General features: G+C 44.6%; 1 protein-coding gene across 3 annotated transcripts in view; it reads left to right on the top strand.

Annotated features, from left to right (window-relative positions):
- The window catches only part of ASTN2 (astrotactin 2), a gene marked incomplete at its 5' end in the record, with an annotated part of 924,983 nt that overhangs the window by 743,750 nt on the left and 162,407 nt on the right, over positions 1 to 18,826 (top strand). For all 3 annotated transcript variants that reach the window (XM_082619566.1, XM_082619564.1, XM_082619565.1), the window contains 2 exons: positions 16,884 to 17,017; positions 18,569 to 18,717. In XM_082619566.1, coding sequence (XP_082475692.1) covers positions 16,884 to 17,017; positions 18,569 to 18,717 — 283 coding nt within the window. The remainder of the gene's footprint in view (positions 1 to 16,883; positions 17,018 to 18,568; positions 18,718 to 18,826) is intronic.

The following is an 18,826-nucleotide window of genomic DNA, read 5'->3' on the forward strand; positions in this document are numbered from 1 at the left end:
TCTTATCTGTCAGATGGGGATGATAAGAAGACTCACTGCCTAGGTTGCTTCTGGGTATTCTATCAGATGACAGATGTAAAGAAAGGCAGTATAAGAATCAGATAGACCTACGCTTACATTCTTACTTTACCAGATATTCTGGAACTGTAAGTTAAATCCTCAGAATCTCAGTGAGGATGGTAACAGTATTTAACTCACAGAGTTGTTGTTAGGTTGCATAAGATTATATATGCAGAGGACTTACCAATGCCTAGAATGATTAGAAACTCAATCAATATTAGTTGCAGTTTCTTTCCTCTACCTTTGTCTTCTTCATCTTTCTCCTCTTTTTCTTTTCCTCCTTCTCTCTTCTGCTATTGCTTCTGATTAAAGCATCCAGCACAGAGTAGGCATACAATAATTGTAATTGCCTTACCTTCAGGCATCAGCTGATTAAAAAACTGAAAGGGTAGTCAGTTCACAGAGACTAGGAAAGGCATGCTTCCCCAAAGTAAAGGTAATCTTACCGTCTCTGATAGTTGGTTCTAATGACATATTTTTCCCCATTGTAAAAATGTTAAAAAGAGTAAAAATAATTCTGAGCATAGATGTGCCTAGAATCACTGTTGCCTGTAAGTAACTTTACTACATTCATAATAAACAATAATAATTCATAATAACTATCTTGCTTCCATTTAGAGAATATCCAAGTTTAAAAGCTTTGTCAGTACTCTTTAATTATCAAACATATATATATGTGTGAACATCTATGTGGTTCTGGCATTGTTTTAGGCACTTTATAAATTATTCTTTTGCCATTCTTTATTGAGGTAGGTATTAATACATCCCCATTTTACACATGTGGGAATGAAGCATAGAGAATTGAAGTCACTTCCCTCCAGTTTGCTCCGTGATGACACTAAGACTTGAACCCAGGAGTTTGGTTCCAAGGATCGTCTTCTTAACCTCCATGCTCTGCCATCCCTCCAGCATATATAACATCCTTTGCTAGATTAAGGGATCAAGACTTCTCAGAGTCCAGCTTATCAGCATGGAAAGATGGATACAATGAACCTGGTAGAAATCTCCCTTTCCATAATTTTTTAGCCAAATTTCCAAGGCACCTTCTCAAAGGCAAAGATAAACTCAGTATGGGTCTAGACAGCATGTCCCCTCCTCTCCTCCGACCTTTCTTTCCCTGCCCCTACCCACAGGCCCAACCATGGAAGCCCCACCAGCTGGAGAGACTACCTCCCTCAGATGCCTCCTAAGGGAAAATGGGTGTACTGGAAAAATGAGGTCACCAGTGGCCATAGAAGGGAACTTTTGCAGTCCTTTACTCAGGAACTCACCACTAGCTTAAGCTAGCATTTAGCAACATAAACTGCACAGTCTTGGACAGATCCTCCACTTGAAACCTTCCCACCTGCCTCTCATCTCCAGATGTTCTCACCACAGGGGAGAGGAGTTACTATCTGTCAAAGGACATCAGGCCTTAGAAGACAGGTCTTGTCTATTGGGTGGGGCTGGGATCCTTGTCTAAAGGCTTCCCTTAGGAAAAGTGTGTGAGTTCCATGCAGGTTTCCCCTTCCAGGACTGAGCGGGCCAGGAGCAATGCCTTGTAGGAGACAGGCTGAGAGGAGGAGCCATCTTCTGAAGAACTTGGATTTGTACAGGACTGAGAAGCCCTTGGCAGTTCAAGGTCACAGGGCGAGATGCCTTGGGAAGATGCCTCACGATTAGATGTATGAGGCTACTGATATGGCTGTGTCTTCTCCCTGGAGTTATAAGTGATGTTCCTTATTGCTCATTCATCACTTTCACAATTGCTATCAGCTCAGTGACAGGCAGGACAAATGGTCTGGAGACAGTTTGGAACAATGTAAGCACAATCTATTGCCCTGATGACTGAGCAGGTCTACTAGGATAACATAGATTAGACATCCAAAGAGCTCTCCGTCTTCTAGTCCTCAGAATTTACCAGTCACTCATGCAACACTTACTCATACAACAGACATTTATGGAGTACCTTCTTTGGGCCAGGCCTTGTGCAGGAGCTTCTGATAAAATAAGGCAAAGAACTCAAAGTTCAGTGGAGAGGACAGATATGCAAATAAATAGTTCTATAAAATATTGCGGTTCACTAACAGATGCGTTGTCCAAGGTGCAGTGGAGGCCTTCAGTTCTGTTGGGAAATCAGAAAAGAGTTTCCAGAGAAGATTGCAGTTGTAGTGGGTCTTAAATAATGAGTATGATTTGATCAAAGGTAGAATGGAGTAAAGGCATTATAGGCTGAGGGAAACCATGTGCAAAGACACAGTGGCATCAAAGTGTGTTGCCTATCTGGTCCACGGCAGGTGGTTTAATGTAGATGTTATGTAGGACCAAGGAAGACTATAGTCATGGGAGATGAGCTAAGGAGATTGTGTGTGAAGGGCCCTGTGTGCCAGGCTAGGAAACAGAATCTTTATACTTGTCTCAGCCATAGCTCTTTTATTGGTAAAAAGAGAAACCCACTGAAACAGTCTGAGCAAAAAGTGGAGAAATTATTATAATGATACAGTGATTTCTCATGTAAGTCAAGGACAGAGAGCTCAGCTGAGCTGCCAGCATCCAGGAAGCCACTGTCAGCAGTAATCCTGGAGCCTGACATTCTGTTTCCCTCTGCAATAGATTGGTCTCTCTCTCTCCCCCTCCCTCCCTTCCTCCCTCCCTCCCTCTCTCCCTCTCTCCCTCTCTCCCTCTCTCCCTCTCTCCCTCTCTCCCTCTCTCCCTCTCTCCCTCTCTCCCTCTCTCCCTCCCTCCCTCCCTCCCTCCCTCTCTCCCCCCCACTCTCTCTCTCTCCCCCCCTTCCTCCCCCGCCTCCCACCTTTTCTGCTTTTCATCCATGTGGCTCAACATGACAAGCCCAGCCTAGCCAAGTCTAGCCTTGCATCTCATACCAGTTCAAGCACTCAGAGAGACCAATGAACGTTTGAATCTACATTCCCAGGGAAAATATGTGATTGTTCCAGTTTGGGCCAGTTTTGGTCCCACTACTCTTGGCCAAAGCAACAGGGTTATTTTTGTTTAGTTCAAATATGCACACCAAACCATCCCTTGTATCTGATAACCTGAAGGGTATCTACTAAAAATCCTGTCTGTTTTTATTCTCAAACTGAAGTACCCTGACTCAGGGGGATACACTGTGATATGCCAGGATATATCTAAAGCCACAGGATCAAGTGATCAGAGATTCTTGAACTTAATAATACCTAAGAATCACTTGGGAGTGTATTCTGTCATGGGCTCTGTAGCACCTCTCCCAAGATTCCGATTCAGTGAGTCTGAGTTTGGCCTGGGAATCTGAATTTCTAATAAGTGTTTCAGGCCACTAATGAGGCAAGAGGACCAGGAATCATACTATGAGAAACACTTTGGGAAAAGCTCCATTGTTTTAATATTAAAAGCAATCAAAGTCTATTGGGGAGTGTAAGTTGCATAAATATTTAAGAAAGAGTCTTCAAAGTAATTTTGCACTTGTTCCTTCTGATCTTTGGCATGCTTTGTACAAAAAGCTCAAAAGCCCTTCCAGGGGGCTTCCCTGGTGGTGCAGTGGTTGGGAGTCCGCCTGCCGATGCAGGGGACATGGGTTCGTGCCCCGGTCCGGGAGGATCCCACATGCCGCAGAGCGGCTGGGCCCATGAGCCATGGCCACTGAGCCTGCGCGTCCGGAGCCTGTGCTCCGCAGCGGGAGAGGCCACAACAGTGAGAGGCACGCGTACCGCAAAAAAAAAAAAAAAAAAAAAAAGCCCTTCCATATTTTACTGGAGGGTGTGGAAGGTTTTTGGATCAAGAACTTTGGCTCTTAGATCTCCTGGGCTGGTCTCAGAAGTAAAGTGAGCATCCGGTAGGAGCATGGCAGAGGTTAAGAGCCCAGGATTATCCTGAGGCCCCAGGCAAAGGAGAAATCTTCCAAGCTAAGGCCAAGAAGAGGCAAAGGGACAGAGATGTGACAGGATTAGGGTTCTTAACATTAATTAACTTATGACAGACCAATTGATTAATCAATTACTGGGCCCCTACTCTGTCAGTCACTAGGGATTAAATGGTAAACAAAGTAGACAGGGCTCCAACCTCAATTTGTACAGTCTGTTAGGAGAGACAGACAAGCAATGACACAGACAATAAAATACAACACAGGAAAATAAGTTTTGTGATAGGGGAAGGTGGGAAGAGATGTGTTACAAAGGAAGGGGTCTATCCTAGGGACCAGGGACTGCAAGAGGTGGTCTCCAAGCTGAGAGTTGATGGACTGGTCAGTGGGGGAAATTATTAGACGGGGGAAGAGGGTTCCAAGGAGAGAAAAGTAGCATGTAAGAGGCGAGAGGTGAGAAAGCATAGCTGGAAAATAGGGTATAAAAAGCATGGTGGCAGGAGGTGATATGTTTGAATCTGAGTCACCCTAGGCTGGTGACATTGTGCAAGTCACCTGATCACATGAGCCCAATTAATTAATTAATTTGGCTGCACTGGGTCTTAGTTTTGGCCTGTGGGATCTTCACTGCGGTGTACGGGGATCTTCAGTTGCAACATGCATGCGGGATCTAGTTCCCCGACCAGGGATTGAACCCAGGCCCCCTGCATTGGGAGCTCAGAGTCTTAAACATTGGACCACCAGGGAAGTCCCCAGATCTATTTAAAGTTTCAACTTTTTCAAAGATTGCATGGAGACAATGCAACCTAATATACGGGCTTATTATGAGGATTAACTTAGCTCACAGTGGTAAAACATTCAGGCTTTGGAATTTGACACATTTAAGTTTGAATTTTGCTCTGCCAGATATTGGCTATGTGACATAGGCAAGGACCCCAGACTCCCTGGGGCCTCAGTCTCATGTTCTGTGTAATGGGAGTGATAGAGGTACCGAATCATGGCATTGCTGTGCAAATGAAATAACTCCTCATGGCAGACACTGAGCACTGTGTGTGGCATATAGGTTTGCTCAAAAATGCTCCCTGTTATTTTTAATGCTTTAAAACCCAGCACTTCATCCTCTACGTGAGACGGATGGGAGCTAAAATATGGAGTGAACTGACAAGAAAAATAGCTCCTTGCCTGAGGATCATATAACCGTATCATCCTGTCTCTGTACATCTTGGGAAACAGACAGCTGACAGAGCCCTGTGTAGGAACGTCTCAGTGGGATGTATATTTATTTCTCTAATATATTTTCATTAGCAGAGGTAAGTGTGGCAAGAAGGGGTTTGGCTGCCCCTAAACGTCTTCACCCTGTCGCCCAGATTAACACGCTGTTCTGTCGGGCTCTCATCATTCAGGCGAGAATGGCTTGAAAAGCAAACTTTATCCTGACAGGAAATTCGGTGTCATTCCTGTGATTTATAGAGCTATAGATTGAACTGCACAATTTCTCATAAGGAAATGGGTCCTTGCCTATTAGTATTGCTTTACCGTGTGGCCTTGTGAGTGAGCGGATCTAACTCAGAGGCTGAAACTGAGGGGTAGGGTAAGGGAGGTCAGGGGGCAAAGCATGGGATTCAGAGTTAGAGGCCCTCTGCTCTGCTGCATTCAACCTGGGGGACCTGGGCTGGTATCTCTTCTCTGACCCTACATTTGCTCATCTGTACGGATTACTGGGAACAGTAAACGCTGCCGTATCCACAGGTTGCTACGAGTCTTACAGGAGCTAAGAGACAGATGTCCCAGCACCAGACCTAGAGTAAAGAAATGCATAATAGGTGCCTCTCTTCTTCATCCCACTCCCCCCTTTCCTCAAAAACCATCAATGACATGCTCATCGTCTGTGGGGCCTCTTCTACAGAGAAGATGTGAACTGGCAGTTTTGTTATTTTTTTAACATCTTTATTGGAGTATAATTGCTTTACAGTGATCTGTTAGTTTCTGCTGTATAACAAAGTGAATCAGCTATACATATACATATATCCCCATACCCCCTCCTTCTTGCGTCTCCCTCCCATCCTCCCTATCCCACCCCTCTAGGTGGTCACAAAGCACCAAGCTGATCTCCCTGTGCTATGTGGCTGCTTCCCACTAGCTATCTATTTTACATTTGGTCGTGTATATATGTCCATGCCACTCTCTCACTTCGTCCCAGCTTACCCTTCCCTCTCCCCGTGTCCTCAGGTCCATTCCCTATATCTGCATCTTTATTCTTGTCCTGCCCCTAGGCAGATAAGATTAGATTCCATATATATGTGTTAGTATACGGTATTTGTTTTTCTCTTTCTGGCTTACTTCACTCTGTATGACAGACTCTATGTCTGTCCACCTCATTACAAATAACTCAATTTTGTTTCCTTCTATGGCTGAGTAATATTCCATTGTATATATGTGCCACATCTTCTTTATCTATTCATCTCTCGATGGACACTTAGATTGCTTCCATGTCCTGGCTATTGTAAATAGAGCTGTAATGAACATTGTGGTACATGTCTTTTTTTTTTTTTTTTTTTTTTTTTGCAGTACACGGGCCTCTCACTGTTGTGGCCTCTTCCATTGCGGAGCACAGACTCTGGACGTGCAGGCTCAGCAGCCATGGCTCACGGGCCTAGCCGCTCCGCAGCATGTGGGATCTTCCCAGACCGGGGCACAAACCCGTGTCCCCTGCATCGGCAGGTGGACTCTCAACCACTGTGCCACCAGGGAAGCCCTACATGTCTCTTTTTGAATTGGGTTTTCTCAGGGTATATGCCCAGTAGTGGGATTGCTGGGTCGTATGGTAGTTCTATTTTTAGTTTTTTAAGGAACCTCCATACTGTTCTCCATAGTGGCTGTATCAATTTACGTTCCCACCAACAGTGCAAGAGGGTTCCCTTTTCTCCACACCCTCTCCAGCATTTATTGTTTGTAGATTTTTTGATGATGGCCATGTTGACTGGTGTGTGGTGATACCTCTTTGCAGTTTTGATTTGCATTTCTCTGATTAGTGATGTTGAGCATCCTTTCATGTGTTTGTTGGCACTCTGTATATCTTCTTTGGAGAAATGTCTATTTAGGTCTTCTGCCCATTTTTGGATTGGGTTGTTTGTTTTTTGACATTGAGCTGCGTGAGCTGCTTGTAAATTTTGGAGATTAATCCTTTGTCAGTTGCTTCATTTGCAAATATTTCCTCCCATTCTGAGGGTTGTCTTTTTGTCTTGTTTATGGTTTCCTTTGCTGTGCAAAAGCTTTTAAGTTTCATTGGGTCCCATTTGTTTATATTTGTTTTTATTTCCATTTCTCTAGGAGGTGGGTCAAAAAGGATCTTGCTGTGATTTATGTCATAGAGTGTTCTGGCAGGAGTTTTAAAAATAGGCTTTATTTTTAAGAGAAGTTTTAGGTTCCCAGCAAAATCCCAGTGTAAAGTGCAAAGAGTCCCCATACACTCCCCGCCCCCCCCAGAGTTCTCCCCATCATCATCCTCCCACACCACAGTGATGCATTTGTTACAATCAATGAACTGACACTGACACATCATTATCACCCAAAGTCCAAAGTTTACAAGAAGGTCCACTCTTGGTGTGCACTCTGTGAGTTCTGACAAATGTATAATGACGTGTATCCACCGTGATAGTATCATACAGAATAGGTTTAACTGCCCTAAAATCCTCTGCACTCCCCCATTCATCCTTCCCTTCCCCCAACCCCTGCCAACCACTGATCCTTCTACTGTCCCCATGGTTTTGCCTACTGGCATGAATTTTTAAGGATCCCAGGCAGTATATCTGGGATGAGAAGTTTTAAAGGGGGTGGGAAAATTGTGGACAGCTTTGAGAAAAAGCAAAATCCAGAACACAAATCAGAAAATGATTAGAACCAGCAATGCTGTGGAATGTATGTCCAAGTTGAAGAGAATACAGGTGATAATAAGGCCCAGAGAGGGTAAATGACTTACTGAGGTCACACAGCAAGTTAGGCAGAAAATGTTAGAGTTCCCTGGGATTCTTGTGTCTGAGCTCTGTAGCCTCTTCCTGTGAGACTTTATTCACTCCTGAGGCTTCTATTACATTGAACTATATAACATTGCTCACGTTTGACTTAAATGTAAATGGCAGTTACCTATAGCATTTTCATTGGCCCATTCCCATAGGTACAGTGAAAAATCTCAGTATATGCTAAAGGTGGGGGGAATCGGGAACATAAATAACATTTTTTTAAAAAATGGATTGTGTGTTTGGAGGCTTTGCATTTCAGAGCACAGGCTCTAGAGCCAGACTCCCTGGGTTCAAATCCTGTCTGTGCCACTCACTAGCTGTAGGATCTTGGGCATAAATGTAAAATGGAACATAACAGTCATGCCTACCTCATAGGTTGTTGGGAGAATTAAATGAGTTAATATGTCTAAAGTACTTAGGGTTGTTGTGAGAAGGAATACATATAAAGTGTTTAGAACAGTGCTTGGCTTGTAGTAAGCACTCAATAAATGTTAAGTGCTGTTACTAATATCCTCTAGTTAGTGAGAATATTGTTCATGATGGTAGGATCAAATGAACTGAGTTCGAATCCTTGTTCTACCACTTTTTAGCTGGGTGACTTTGAATAGGTTGTTTCACCCTTCAGACCTCAGTTTCCTCACCTGTAAAATGGGGATGGTAACAGCAGAATCTGCTTCATAAGGCTATTGACAGGATTGAATGAGATAATGTGTATTAAAATGCTTACGATACTCTCAGTAAATGTTGCTATTATGTTTGTTTCCTATCTAAAAGCATAACAAATTAGTGGCTTGAAGCCAGTTCCAAAGGTAAGCAGCCTTGTATAGTGAATGTTAGTTGATATGAAAAACTTAGTTTATTTTCTGACAGATTCTTGTGGTGTAAACTTGGATAGGTCACTTTTCCTTTTGGGCCCCTTAGTCTGTGCAAAGTTGTGAAGGCCAGTTTCACCTTTCAGGACTCTTTCAGGTCTGAAATGCCAGGGATCTGGGGCAATGAGTATGTGTGTATGCACTTCAGAGCCCTCTAACTCCGGGGATGAGTATGTAATTTAAGGTGTCTACTTCCCTTTGATCAGCTGCTCCCTAGTTGCTACCTCTTCTAAGTAATCTTTCAGGATTATTCAGAAGTGAATTACCTGCTGTTCCAGTTATTCATTCCTACGCAGTCCCCAAAGTTGGTGGCTTAAAACAATAATCATTTTATTATTGTCTTTAATGGTTCTGGGGGTTGACTGGGCTGAGCTGGGCACTTCTGACTTGGTTCCCTCATGTGGCTGCAGTCAGCAGGTGTCTATGTCTCACCCATTTGGCAGGTGACCTTGGCTGTTGGCTGGGTCCTCAGCTGGGTCTGTTGCCTGGAATACCTACAAGTGGCCTTTCCCTGTGGTCTGGGCTTCCCCACAGCATGGTGGTTGGGCTCTAAGAGTGAGCATTCCAAGAGACATGATGTGGAAGCTGCCAGTTTCTTAAGGCCTGAGCCCAGAAATTGAAGCAGCCGTACTTATTTTGGTCAAGCAATTGTAGAGCCCAGACTCAAGGGGAGAGAACCTGGATCCCACCTCAAGGTGAGGGAAATGTCACAGATATTTAGGGTCATGTTTTAAAGTCACCACACCTGCCTTCCTGCTCTGTTTGGGAATAAGAAGTCTTAAGTCAACTAACATTACCCACTTCTCTTCCCAAATGTTCTCACACATGCTGCTTAAGTATGCAGCCATTGATTTGTAACAAGATGACCAGTTGATCTCCTCACTGTCAGGACACACCAGCATTACTTATTTTTCTCCCGAAGAATGGGGGCTCCAGCCCCTGGTCTCCAACTCCTGTAACTACCAGGGCAATGAGTGATTGGCATCTCCTATAGCCACTCTAGGGGCGTGCTGATGACTGAATGGCAGGTGGCTCAGGTAGGTCCTATCCGAGAGGTCCAGGCCAGGCTCTAAACCACTGTTTCTGCCTCTGCACAAGCACTGCTATGATGTCCTCTTCAACCCTTCTATGTTCATCAATCCTAGTCCCTCCTGCCCAATGAAATGTGGTCAGCGTGAGCTCAGGAATTAGTCTTCCTACAAAACTAGAATGTCACCCACTTCCCTTCCTCCCATCTCTCTCTGGGAACAGAGGCGCATGTTATTTTAGACCCAGGTACTTCCTGGGCAAAGAACTATCCACCTACTCTCCAAGCAGTAATCCCAAATGCCTCCAAAAGGGATTCTACTTCCATACACCACCCTGACCCCTTTTCAACGACATCAAGGAATTTAGTCTTTTTAAGGTGACCAGTTGCACTTCTGTCATCTCTTTTGCTGGAAACAAAACCCAGCAAGTATGCGAGTTTATTCTTTGGCCGAGCATCCTATTACATATATCTATGGAATTTAACACATATTTTGGGGACCCTACAATGTGTTGACTCTTTTGGTTGGAGCTGGGGAGAGAGAGATGAATCAAATATATTATCTTGGCCTGGAGGAGTTCCCAGTCTGATAAGCAAGAAGTACACACAAACAAGCAAATTGCGAGGGACTGTGACGTGCAAAAATTGAACGAGAGGAGAGAGACAGAATCTCTCAAGTGACAGGGTCCTGGTGGACAAAAAGTTTCCTGGATTTCAGCAAGGAAACATAAGTGGGGAAAGGGCGTTTTAGGCAAAGGCACAGCATGAGCAAAGGCTTGGTATGAAGCAGCGCACTCCTCTAAGATGGTATGTGCTAGAGCACAGAGTAGGAACAGTAAGGAGACGATGGGAGAAAAGCCACAGGCTGAACAACAGAGGACTCTGAAATCAGATTAAGAAGTAGAGGCTTCAATCAGAAGGTGGTGGAGTATTTGAAGGGGTGCAGGCAAGGGGGTGGAATAGGCAGTGATGCTTTAGAAAGCTGGGAGAGGATGTGCTGGAAAAGACTGGAGCTGGAAGGCCAGTCCAGGGGCTATGACAATTGCCTAGAGAAGAGGCATTACCTGCACCCAGGAGACAGCCATGGGGCTGGGGGGGAGAGAAGTTGGTTTGAAACCTGTTATGAGGTAGAGGGGGGAGCCCAGGTAACCCTCAGTTTCTGTCTGGAGGCACCAAATTGGTGGGAGTGTCCTTCACTGATGTGGGAGATACAAGTAATCGTGAGGAAGGAGAGCATCACACACACCCATTTTCCTGGCTTTATGATATCATTTATAAACTTGGTTCATTTCATTCAGCATTGCATGTGAATTTTTAATTCAACTTAACAAATATTGGCTGACTTAGGCTATCTGCTAGGTACTGTGTTAGGTGCTAAAAGGAAGCCTGGTGGTAAAAAGGTCATCTGTTTCTTTCTCCAGAGGGCCTTTCATCTCCTCAATTGGTATGGGTTGAGCACCGCCTGACCAAGCTTATTAGTACTGAAGATAACAGATTCATGACGCTTTGAGTGAGGACTTCAGGGCATCTTTTTGGTTATACAAAGCAGAACCATCTCCGTATCAAAAATAGCAGACTTTGGGGCCTCCCTGGTGGCGCAGTGGTTGGGAGTCCGCCTGCCGATGCAGGGGATATGGGTTCGTGCCCCGGTCTGGGAGGATCCCATATGCCGCGGAGCGGCTGGGCCCGTGAGCCATGGCCGCTGGGCCTGCGCGTCCGGAGCCTGTGCTCCGCAACGGGAGAGGCCACAGCAGTGAGAGGCCCGCATACCGCAAAAAGAAAAAAAAAAAAAAAAAATAGCAGACTTGGTGTCAGCCCCTGAGTATAATTTTTCAGTGTAAAAAATAGTCATTGTAAGTATAGAGTATGGAATTTAATTCGTAGGCTTAGTGACATTCTGTATAGATGGTCCCAAGAATCTATCTTAATCAAATACGGAGTGTTAACTTGAAGTTTAAGATTCCCAAGGCATTGTCAAAATTTTTAGAGCTGGAAAGTCCTCTTCCTTTGTATTCCCATAACCTCCTGCATGTTACTTCACAGCATTTGAACCATATTAATTGTAATTGTGTGCGTCTTCATCACTAGACTGTGAGTCCTTTGAAGTTAGTGACTGGGTCTTGTCCATCGTCTTTCTCAGCATCTAGATGGCATGTAGTATGGAGGAGGAAGTTCAGTTAATTAAACCCTCCAAAATAAAACTTCTGTGTCCTCATTTTACAGATGGACAAATTGAGGCTTAACTAGAGAAATAACTTATGCAAAGTTCAATTAGGGAAGTAACAGTAGAGTCAAGAACAAATCCTAGTTTTGATTGCTTAACATTTTTGTAGCTGTTTTCTCATCCTGAGGGGCTTGGTTTGCTAGCTAATTAGCCAGAAGTTGGAAGCATTCACTGGTAGTGGAAATGCAAACCTTCATTGTCATGAAAACCAATGACCATGCAAATGTGGCCCTTAGCCCTGTATTAAGCACAGGATTTGTTTCTTAAGTGCCTTCACTTTTTCAAAAGCTAGGAGTCAACAATGCCTCTAGTGTAAGGTTTCATTTTCCTCTGAGAACACACACAGGCACACACACATGCACACAACAAACAACACATAAGCACGTGATACAAGCAGAACAGCTGAAAAGGATGTTTTGAATGAAATCTTGGCATTTATAGTTCCTGTGCGACCTGGGAAAGTCCAGGGTGCCAGAATTCAGACGAATTTCAGTTCAAATTCTACTCCTCCATGTGTCTGTGAGTGGGAATAGGACACCCATCTCAAAGGGTAATTCTGAGGATTAAATGGAGGAATAGAGTCATTTCACCACAAAGTTGCTCTATCACCTTGGGCCAGCCAACTAGCATTTCTGGGCCACTGTATGTGCATCTGTAAAACAGATTCACTTAGATGATTTATGGAGTCCCTGGAAGCTGGAACATTCTATGCTGTTCCTCCCTTGGGATCTATTTGGATTCGGGATGGAGTGTTGCAAGGACTGGAGATGTAAGAAAAGAGTGAACCTGAGCTGATGCATGCTGGCTTCTGGTGCCTTGCGAGAGCTCCCTGTTTGATGTAGGCCTTTTATCAGGGTGTGTTTGAGCTCTATCCACGGTTTGCCTGGCCACTGCTGCAGTCCCCGTTCTGTTCCTCAGGGTTTGGGAAAGAGCCAGTGGATGTGGAGACTCACAGGCAATGTTTCTTCCCGAGAGCTGCTTGGATGGTGAAACTCACAAAGTCCAGAGAGATTTCCTGTTTTGTTTTTCACAAGCTCCAGTGACTATTGATTACAAAAACCACACACACACACACACACACATGCGCACACGCAAAAACAAAAACACGTACACAAAACAGGATGTTCTCTCTCCTCCCCTTGCTGGAGTCCAAGGCAATCTCTTACCATCTGTGTCACTTTCATCCATGGCCCTGGATTTCACCATTATGGTAATTAAGCCCTTAGCTCTAGCTGGAGATGTTACAGAATCTTAAACCACGAGCAGTTGTACATGTTAATTTAAATCAGAGGGAACTGGCAAATGGAGGGAGAAGAAAGTCTGTCAGTCAGCATGACCCATCCCATCTGGTTTCTGCCCTCATGAGAGTGCCCCCTCTGGTGCCAGTAGGAGAACCTATGTTGTTCCTAACATAGGTTCTAACTTGTCGTAAGAACAGTGCTATTATTGTGTGCCAGACTCTGGCCCACATAATTTATATGCAAACACTGAATGGGATATATTTATACTAAAAAAAGTTGTTTATTTGGAATGTGAATTTAACTGGGCATCCTGTATTTTTATTTACTGAATCTGGCAATCCTGCCTGAAGTCAACCCCACTGTCCTGAGTGGTTAAATAGAAAAGACCTATGCTTGGGAGTCACAGAGATCTGGGTTGGGATTCTGCTTCCATCATTTGCTTGCTGTGTGATCTTGGGAATATTTCTTCACTGTTCTGGTTCCTAGTTCTCACCTGTAAATGAAGATGATCACAGTATCTGTTTCTCAGGACTATTGTGAGAATTACACTTTAATGCCCTTAAAGTACCTTCCACTGTGTAATTAGGTGCTTCATGAACATTAGCTCTTATAATTCTTTTTATTTCTTTGGGTCACTATTCTTAATTCAGGAGAAATTAGATCGTTTGTTCGCCCCTTGGAGAGGATATGAGTAAGGACATATGGCAGGAATAATCGGAGCCTTCTCATCAGAGGCACTGAGATGAATGTGTTGGAGGCTTACACAGTAGTGTCCTTGATATACACGTTCTCCTTCTAGATCTGTGTTCTGAGTAGCTAAGGAGGCAGACCCCAGACCCACTTTACACAAACATGCTGTACTTGAGTCTTTTCAACAATGCAAGATGGAGGGCTTCCCTGGTGGCGCAGTGGTTAAGAATCCACCTGCCAATGCAGGGGACACAGGTTCGAGCCCTGGTCTGAGAAGATTCCACATGCTGTAGAGCAGCTAAGCCTGTGCACCACAACTACTGAGCCTGTGCTCTAGAGCCCGCGAGTCACAACTACTGAACCTGTGTGCTACAACTACTGAAACCTATGTGCCCAGAGCTCGTACTCTGCAACAAGAGAAGCCACCGCAATGAGAAACCTGTGCACCACAACGAAGAGTAGCCCCCACTCGCCACAACTAGAGAAAGCCCGCATGAAGCAACAAAGACCCAGTGCAGCCAAAAATAAATAACTAACAAAAAAAATGCAAGATGGAAAAAGTGTCACCTGGGTAATCAAGTGTCCTTGGTAGTAGGTTTTGTGAAGCTTTAGTTTGAAAAGTACACAGAAAGTAAAAAAAAAAAAAAAAAAAGAAAAGAAAAGAAAAAAGAAAGCAAGCAGGTAGTCTGTTACCTGGCAAAGGAGTAAGAGATCAACATTCTCTGGAATCCCCAAGTTTGAAAAAGAGCTGTCAAACATTTTGAATCCCCAGCGCCTTGAAATGTCAGTGTAAATGGAGTGACGAAAGCATAAAGCACATCTGAACCTCAGCCTCATGATCAGTTTTTCAGTGTCTGTTCATTTATTCAGTAAATATTGACTGAATAAGTGTTCTCAGTCCCATGGGAACACTCATGTGAACAAGGCATGGCCTGTGCCCTTGGTGGAATCAAAGTCTGTTGGGTGAGATAGGCAAGGGAATGTGATGATTAGGTGTGGTCTAGTGTGTTATGGTGTCCAGAAGAGGAGCCTGATTACAGGCTTAAGAAAGTCAAGGTAGGGTTCCCATAGGAAAGAAGGTTTCATCTGAGACCAAAAGAGTGAATTGGATTCCAAGGTGGGGGTGGGGTTGAGTGTTCCAGTAGAGAGGACAGGATGTATTAAAAAAAAAGAGAGAGAGAGAAAGAGAGAGACAATGAAGCACACTGCAGTTAAATAGAACATAAGGGGACTCCCTGGTGGCACAGTGGTTAAGAATCCGCCTGCCAATGCAGGGGACACGGGTTCGATCCCTGGTCCGGGAAGATCCCATATGCTGTGGAGCAACTAACCCCATGCACCACAACTACTGAGCCTGAGCTATAGAGTTTGCGCACCACAACTACTGAGCCCACGCTCTGCAACTTCTGAAGCCCACGCGCCTAGAGCCCGTGCTCCGCAACAAGAGAAGCCACCGCAATGAGAAAACCATGCACCACAACGAAGAGTAGCCCCCGCTCGCCATAGCTAGAGAAAGGCCGCGCAGCAACAACGAAGACCCAACACAGCCAAAATAATAATAATCAATCAGTCAATCAATCATCATTTAGAGCAAGGGTCAGCAAACAATGTACCTCAGAATAAGTCTAGCCTGTTGTCTGTCTTTATAAATAAAGTTTTATTGGAACACAAACATGCCAGTTTATTTAAAGTATAATCTGTGTCACTTTCATGCTACAAAGGCAGAGTTAAGTTATTGTGGCAGAGACTGCCTGGCCATAAAGTCAAAAATATTTACTGTCTGGTCCTTTGCAGAAACACTTTGCTGTCTCCTGATTTAGAGCACACTTTTCATAAGCAGGAATTCACTGTTGGTGGAAATGTTAATGTTTGCATGAGGGTGGATGGTAGCATGCAAAGGGAAATCAGAGGAGTGGTGAGAGATGAGTCTAAGAAGGTGGTCAGGAGCTAGAGCAAGGAGTTTAGACTTTATCCTGAGGGCTATGGGGAGCCTCTGAAGGTTTCGAAGCAGGGTGGTGAGGTGGTCAGATTTCTACAAGAAGCAGTGTGGCAAGGTGTTAATGAGGGCAGGGTCTGGAGCCAGACTGTCTTGGATCAGATCTCAGTTCCATCACTTAGTAGCTATGAACCTCAGACAAATTACTTACCTTCTATGTGCCCCAGTTTTCTAGTTTGTAGAATGGGAAATAATGATAATTTTTATTACAGCTATCGTGTGAGGTACTGAAGATAAGTTAATATACTTAGGGTGTCAGGCCCAGGGGAGACTCTCAATGGATGCTATTACTATCCTGTCTCAGTGATCATTCTGGCTGTTGGGTGGAAAATGGCTCAAAACAGAAGAACCCAGTGGTAGAATGCTGGGGCTTTATGCATGAAATGGTGTCCTGTGCCCAGGAGAGCTCCTCTGAAGCTTGGGTCAGTGACTCTCATGGCCACTGGGACCTTCACTCTCCATCTCTCCACCATTGTCATAATCATCTCTTTTTTTTTTTTTTTTTAGTTTCTGCTTTATAACAAAGTAAATCAGTCATACATATACATCTGTTCCCATATCCCTTCCCTCTTGCGTCTCCCTCCCTTTCCCACCCCTCCAGGTGGTCACAAAGCACCGAGCTGATCTCCCTGTGCTACGTGGCTGCTTCCCACTAGCTATCTACCTTACGTTTGGTAGTGTATATATGTCCATGCCTCTCTCTCGCTTTGTCCCAGCTTACCCTTCCCCCTCCCCATATCCTCAAGTCCAGTCTCAAGTAGGTCTGTGTCTTTATTCCTGTTTTACCCCAATACCGTATGCTAATACATATATATGGAATTTAAGAAAATAAGAAAAAAAATAAGAAAGAAAAAAAATAAGAAAAAAAAATGTCATGAAGAACCTAGGGATAATCATCTTTTGTCCTCCTGTATTCCAGGCCTTCAAGAGCGCACTGATGAGCTCCTACTGGTGCTCAGGGAAAGGGGACGTAATCGATGACTGGTGCAGGTGTGACCTCAGCGCCTTTGACGCCAGCGGGCTCCCCAACTGCAGCCCTCTCCCGCAGCCGGTGTACGTATGTATGGCCCCTCTTCCTCTGGCCACCCCTTTCCATGGACTCATACTCTTGTCCTGCCAGTGCAGGCCATGGCTTGCTTCTGTTCCTAAGGTGCTTCAGCAGATGCCTGAAGTCTCTGGGGGCCTACCTCCTTCTTTGAGAAAGCAGGGAGCTTTGGCAGAATGGAATCGTGGCTCGGGGGTAGACACTTACCCTGCAGCGTGTGCTATTTTAATAGCACCAAGCCAGCCATCATTACTTTTCTTCACTCATCCATTCGGCAAAGGTTTACTGGGCACTAACTCCTTCTTTGCCAGTTCTGTGTTGACCACTGGGACTACCGAGATAAAGAAAGTGTAGGACCTTTTCGAAGAAACTTTATATTATTCATTCATTCAACAAATAAGTTTTGAACACCTGCTATGTGTCAGACATTGGGGAATTCATTAATGAGCCAAGGCAGGCACAGTCTGCGCACTTAGGGAACTGACCGTTTAGTGAGGGGGACAGATGTCAAAGCAAAAACAGGAAAGCGTGATACCATTTAAACATTTAAATAATAAAAATATGAAAGAAAAACAAAGATGTGCTAATGGACAGAACAAAGAAGGGATGCTTTAGTTGGAGGAGAGGGAGATAGTCTGGGAAGCCTCTCTGAGAAGACCTGAATTAGAGTTCGAGTTCGCCAGGCAGCAAATGGCAACAGACGTGCTTCAGGAAAAAGACAGAGCCCATGGGAAAGCCCTGACTCAGGAAACTCACCATTTGAGGAAGTAAAGGAAGGTCGTCTTGACTGGGGCAGTGTGATTAAGAGAGAGAGGGGTGTGAGGAGTGGAGGAGATCTGGGCAGGAGCCAATACTGAGGGTCCATTGTAAGATAGTCATTGCAGAGTTAGTGGGTATAGTGGAAAGAGAGAAGGAATCTGGGCTGGGGACAAGCAAAGTCACCATCATGGTTCTGTCCCCAGTTTGCTGTGTGACTTTATGCAGATCATCCCCTTTTCTGGGCTTTGCTTTCGCCTTCTATGAAATGAGGGGATTGCACTTCTCTCTCTCAAAGGACCCTCCCAGTTCTCACCTTCAAACATTCTGTTATTTCCTGCTTTGTGAAAGGATTCCCCAGGATCCCTGCCCTCTGTGAGGGAGTATTGATTTAAGGATATTAAAGCATTGACTGATATACTGGGGGATTGAAGAGAATGGCAGAGAGGTTGGCCGATGACTGTGTTTGAAGGCACTGCCAATTTAATTGACAGTGAAGCATCATTGAGAATATAGTTTAAACAAATGGAAAGCTAATCAACTTGCTGTGAGCATATACTGTGTACTTGGATTAATTTACTGGATTCCACATTGATTCAAAAGGTGGCTCTTTCTTATCCCCATTATGAACGACGAAACAGAGGCTGAAAGAGGTATAATTAATTGCCTAAGTCTACACAAGGGGTATGGTGGTGGGTTGAAGCCAGACTGAATCCTGTGCTTTTAATCTTGGCCTGTGCAAACTCTTGGGGCCCAGACAGTACTGGCTGGCAAACAAACAACCTTCCCTGTCACCCCCCTAGGTTGCGGCTCTCCCCAGCAGTAGAGCCCTCCAGCACCGTGGTCTCCTTGGAGTGGGTAGATGTTCAGCCAGCTATTGGGACCAAGGTCTCTGATTATATTCTGCAGCACAAGAAAGTGGATGAATACACAGATACGGACCTCTACACAGGTAAGTAGAAAGTTCAAGACTTCCTCTTTCGTTGAGATGGTGTGACAGAGGAGGGAAACTGGGATTTTCTAACTACCTTTGGAGACTTGGTGTCCTCTGAACTGGGAAG

The sequence above is a fragment of the Mesoplodon mirus genome, assembly GCF_964341445.2.
Source record: "Mesoplodon mirus genome assembly, chromosome: 1".
Taxonomy (NCBI): Eukaryota; Metazoa; Chordata; class Mammalia; order Artiodactyla; family Ziphiidae; genus Mesoplodon; species Mesoplodon mirus.